The 4,812-nt window shown below is 37.1% G+C and overlaps 1 protein-coding gene across 1 annotated transcript; it reads right to left on the bottom strand.

Moving 5' to 3' along the window:
- Positions 1-539: 539 nt before the first annotated feature.
- On the bottom strand, positions 540-3,864 carry LOC131637417 (pentatricopeptide repeat-containing protein At4g16390, chloroplastic-like). The gene is made up of 2 exons (XM_058908003.1): positions 1,694-3,864; positions 540-1,102 (listed from the first exon to the last, which is right to left on the bottom strand). The coding sequence occupies exons 1-2, from the start codon at positions 3,750-3,752 to the stop codon at positions 1,086-1,088; spliced, it is 2,076 nt and encodes a 691-aa protein (XP_058763986.1). The 5' UTR covers positions 3,753-3,864; the 3' UTR covers positions 540-1,085.
- Positions 3,865-4,812: the final 948 nt, after the last annotated feature.

Here is a 4,812-nt window from a genome sequence, read left to right as displayed (position 1 = left end):
AGGCACAAATCAGTGACCATCCCACAATCTGGGTGGTTCACTTACATGGCTAACCCTAAAGACTACATCTTTCTAAAACCGGCTTGCCCGCTCAACTAGGTTACAAAGCTTCCTATTTATAACCTATTCCTAATTGGACTTGGGCCTTCAATCACAGCCTTATTTGCTGTTACAAATCAGCAGAAAGCTTCTGCTAAAAGAAATGTCTTCAATCATAAATTTCCTAAATTATCTCCATAATTAGAAACTGCATAATCTTTAATATTCTGACTTAATTCTCTTGACCTTTAAACCTGCGCCACATAGGATTGCATAATATTCCATAGAATATTCTGCATCTATTGAGTACATACTGAATCTTCATATTCCAGCTCAGCAGGCACGATGTCATGAGTTTCTGCATATGACATCTCATAAGACATGTTGTCACAGAACATGTCTCAACATTCCATAGAACATCTTGCTGTTGTACCTGTTTTGTACCTGTTTATATTTGCAAGTTCTATACATCCTATTACATATTGTTGTTACTACATTTTAGCCAAACATAAATGCCAATCACATAATTCAGAGAATCAACAATCTCCCCCTTTGACTTATTTTGGCTAAAACTACACATATAATTATAAGTACATTCAAACTCAATTTGCAGCAAAACATAAACTAAAAACTTAAGAAACACATGCCTTTCACATCTTTGATAGTCTTCACATATTCTTTAATCTTCTTTGTATTCACATATTCTTTTGACAGGAGTGCATCAAAAGAATATGTTGGGAGAATTTCCAGCTTTGTTTTCCTTTAGAAACAACTAATCAGCCCCATACTTAAGAGAATCAGTTTTGCTCTCTAAATTCGTTAGAACTTGTCACACCTGTTGTGTTTTGTGTTTTGACGTTTTTCTTTCAATCAGATTTGGTTCAGCCACTAACGATGGTTGTAATGTTTGTGTCGCCACAATAGGTTCTCAGACCTTCTTGACCCAAAATGCCATAACGTTTGCATGATAAATATAATCTTGTGTTTCTCTTTAAACCACCCACCACAAAATTTCATGCGGCTAAAAACTGGCCATTTTTTTAGGTTCAACTCAACAGAAACCCTGTCATATTTTTCACAGGAAGCCTCCATAGTTAAGAAATCAACTTTAATTGGTTTTCTAGTGGCTGATGCAAAAGCAATGAGTACTATTATCATAATATTTCATTCCAATGTTAGTGATATGAATCCATACTAGTATTATCAATGATGCAATTTTCTGTGTCAAAGTAAGGAATCCAGTTGGGCAATGCAAGATAACGATCAAATATCATCCACAATCCACCTTCTAATATTATTTCTGTCTTCAAAAATATTGTGTGACCAATCAAATCAACAAGTTTCGTTCGAGGTAAAGGTGTGCTTAACCAACAAAGTTTATTCCTGGCCCATATTTTGTTATTTTAAACAAGTTGTTGAAATATATTATGGAGTTTATTGTCAGTTACAAAAATGTTTCTGTAGTTTACTCTAGTTATTCCTAATGAGATCAACAACTCTTTAAGTTAATTGAATATTAGATTGTTGCATAGAATATACTAGTATCATTCACAATTTCAGAAATCCAAAATAATACAAATATTATCTATTGAATCTAATGCCAAAATCCAGAGGTACAGAAAAATGGATAGAAACTTTGTGGAAAATGGCTAACCTATAACAACTCTATCAATTGAACCTCTAGACTGCAGCCATGACTTGGCATCTTGGCTTGTAGTAAGAAACCAGCCATCCATATTAGTAGCCTTGTGGAAAGGAGCACTATGTTCTTTCAGATATGATTCAAATACACTAGCCAAGTCTTTCTCCGATCGCCTGTGTCTCCAAGGGACCGTACAAATTCCAAGTATTTGTGGAAGCTCCTCACCTGATTCAAAAGCCTTAGACAAGTCGTCTATCCAAACATGAAATGCTGTCATAGCAGCTCCGACTGAGAGTTTTTTTAGGTTCAAACACCACTGAGTTTCAGATCTCGATTGTATATCGCTATAAATCTTAAGCGTCAATCCCAAGTCAAGAATGTCGCGAGCTCTGTCTTGCACACCAAGGTTGACACAAAGATCAAGTAGACTGTTGCACAAGGACTTCTTTACATCATCTTTAGCTGAACTTAAAAGTTCTGATGTTTCCTTTATAAAATATCCATCTTCCTCGCCCCCTTCCGTCAAATATGTCACAATATAACCAAGTTTTGGGTTAGTTTTCTCAATGCAATTTGTTATCTTACCGAGCTCTTCTTTTGGTAGTTCGATCATCACATTCAAAAGACAATCCCAAAAACGGTCGTCGGGAGTGATGCCAGTCTCCCATATTTTATTAAATATATTCACAACATCATCGGTTCGTCTGGCCTTTCCGTAGCAATGAACAAACATTGTGAGAACAAAAATATTAAGCTCGAACCCGTGGCTTATCATTTCATTCAACATGGCTTCCGCCTCCAAAACTTTCCCAATGCATGAATACATGTTAATCAAGGATGAGTATACAATAAGGTTTGGCTCACAAGTCTCGGAACGCTTCATATCTTCAAATATTTCTTCAGCTTCATCTACACAGCCAACATCAGCACACATGTCAATAAGCATGCCGTAAAGAAATTTATTCATTTTCATCTCCTTTTCCTTCATTTCTTTATACACACGCAACGCTTCTTTACTTAACCGTCCTCTCGAATAAGCTTCCAAGAGAGCAGAATAGGTTGCCCAATTTGGCAAAATTCCATTCATTTTCATCTCTTCGTATAAACCCTGAGCATCCCTTGGCCTCTTAGCTTTCGCCATTGCATACAGCAAAGCATTATACAATGTCAGGTGCGGCCTAACACCAAGAGCCTTCAAATCTTTATAAACACTCAAACACTCATCATAGTTTCCCAACACACCATGCATCTTAATCAAAGCAGAGAAAGCCACTGTCCTAACAGGCCATTTCTCATTTTTCGCATCATCATATAATTTCAAAGCCATATCAACATTACCCATACGAGCATAAACATAAATCATAGACGATGACACATTGTGATCCGGTTCACACCGGAAAGAAGGCATCCTCTCAAACAACTCCACAGATTTATGCGGCAAAGAACAAAGAGAAGCACATCTAATCAAAGTCGAAAACGTAACAACATTAGGCTTGACTCCTCTCTGGAGCATTTCCTCAAACACCTTCTCTGCTTTCTCAAAATCCTTAATTTCCCTAAAAAGCTTAAGCAACACATTGTAAAGAACAACATGTCTCTCCGGTTCAAGCTTCTTTTTGAAGTATTCAAGAGCAAGAATCGCAATTTCAGGGTTTGCTATGTTATGGAGAACATGCTCTGCATCACGTTCTGCAACATTGTTTCCCAAACACTTGAGAATTTCAGAAACTTGCTGCTCAATAGGATCAGATGGGTCAAAAGATTTGTCCAATTTGGCGAGAGAAGAGACGGCGTGTTGGGTTTTGCTCCAAACCCGTCCGGAACTGAGGATTTTGGGATTGACCCAGATTTTAGATTTGGATAAAGTTGAGGAATTTGCATGTGGGTCATTGTGATTTGCATCTTCAAGAGAATTGGGTGGTTGGAAAGAGAGAAAGATTTTGAATTTGCGGGATTTTTGATTGAAGTTGGGGAATTTGGGGTTGGCGAAAGAATTAGGGGATGAAATGCGAGTTGTGAAATCAGAGAAGGTGGACGAAGGGGAAGAACAGAGAGGGTAAGCATGAACCATTTACGCTCAGTGTGTGCTTGGGAAGAAGAGAAGAAGATGGTGGAATGGAAGATTGAAGGGTCAAAGTTCATTTTAGTTTGAGTCTTACAGATGTCAAATTTGGATAACATTTTTGGACTTTGCGTAAACTTGTTTCAGAGACAAATGTAGGGATGGCAACAAAACCCATACCAGCGGGTATCCACCCGAACCTGTTCCGAAGTTGACGGGGAAAACCCGCTTTGACTGGATTTGAGTTCGGGTTTGGGTTTTCCCCGATTACAAAATATGGGGTTGGGTCGGGTAATTGGGACACTAGTACCCATCCCGAACCCGTCCCCGAACCCGCCCCATTTATTTCATTCTATATATTATTATATATTTTTGATAATTTAGAATAATAAATACATAGCTAAAGTTTTGATATTTTGATTTAAATTTATTATTTAAAACATTTGAAATGTATATATGATTTTTTTTAAATTGTTTCATTTTATTATTTATAAAGTAATTTAATTTTAGAAAAAAAATACTCCCTCTGGTCCCATTTATAAGAGAAATTTGACTTTTTAGATACATTGAAAGATCAATGTATCTGGTCCATGATACAGTCCAAATACAATTATCATCCAATGAATCTAAAAAGCAAATTTTCTCTTATAATTGGGACCGGAGGTAGTATTTCTATTAAAAAAATTGATTTTACTATATGGATGATGGCGGGGGCGGGGATACCCGAACCCGTTTGGGTCGGGTTTGGATTTTGATTCTCCATTCCCGTTTGAGTTTGGGGCGGGGAATGGGGATTGTTTTGGGATTCGGATTTGGGTTTGGGAGAGGTAATAACCGTCCCCGACCCGCCCCGTTGTCATCCCTAGACAAATGTAGTTAGTGGTAAAACTTGTTTGAGTAAACCATGAAATGATTCCTTGTTTAGAAAAATAAAGAATTGGGTGTTTATTTCAAGGATTCATAAACGGTTCTTAGGCTATCTTTGGAATTAAAAATATGAAGATTTAATTTTTTAATATTTTTTTCGTCTTCTGCTACAATCTGGTCGTGTTTCTCTAATGGAGAGTTT

Source organism: Vicia villosa, unplaced genomic scaffold (genome assembly GCF_029867415.1).
Source record: "Vicia villosa cultivar HV-30 ecotype Madison, WI unplaced genomic scaffold, Vvil1.0 ctg.001992F_1_1, whole genome shotgun sequence".
Lineage (NCBI taxonomy): Eukaryota > Viridiplantae > Streptophyta > Magnoliopsida > Fabales > Fabaceae > Vicia > Vicia villosa.
This window is presented reverse-complemented; position numbering and strand designations above follow the sequence as displayed.

Excerpts from the sequence above, each read along its gene's own strand:
- LOC131637417 (XM_058908003.1), bottom strand. The coding sequence starts at position 3,752 with ATGGTTCATGCTTACCCTCTCTGTTCTTCCCCTTCGTCCACCTTCTCT.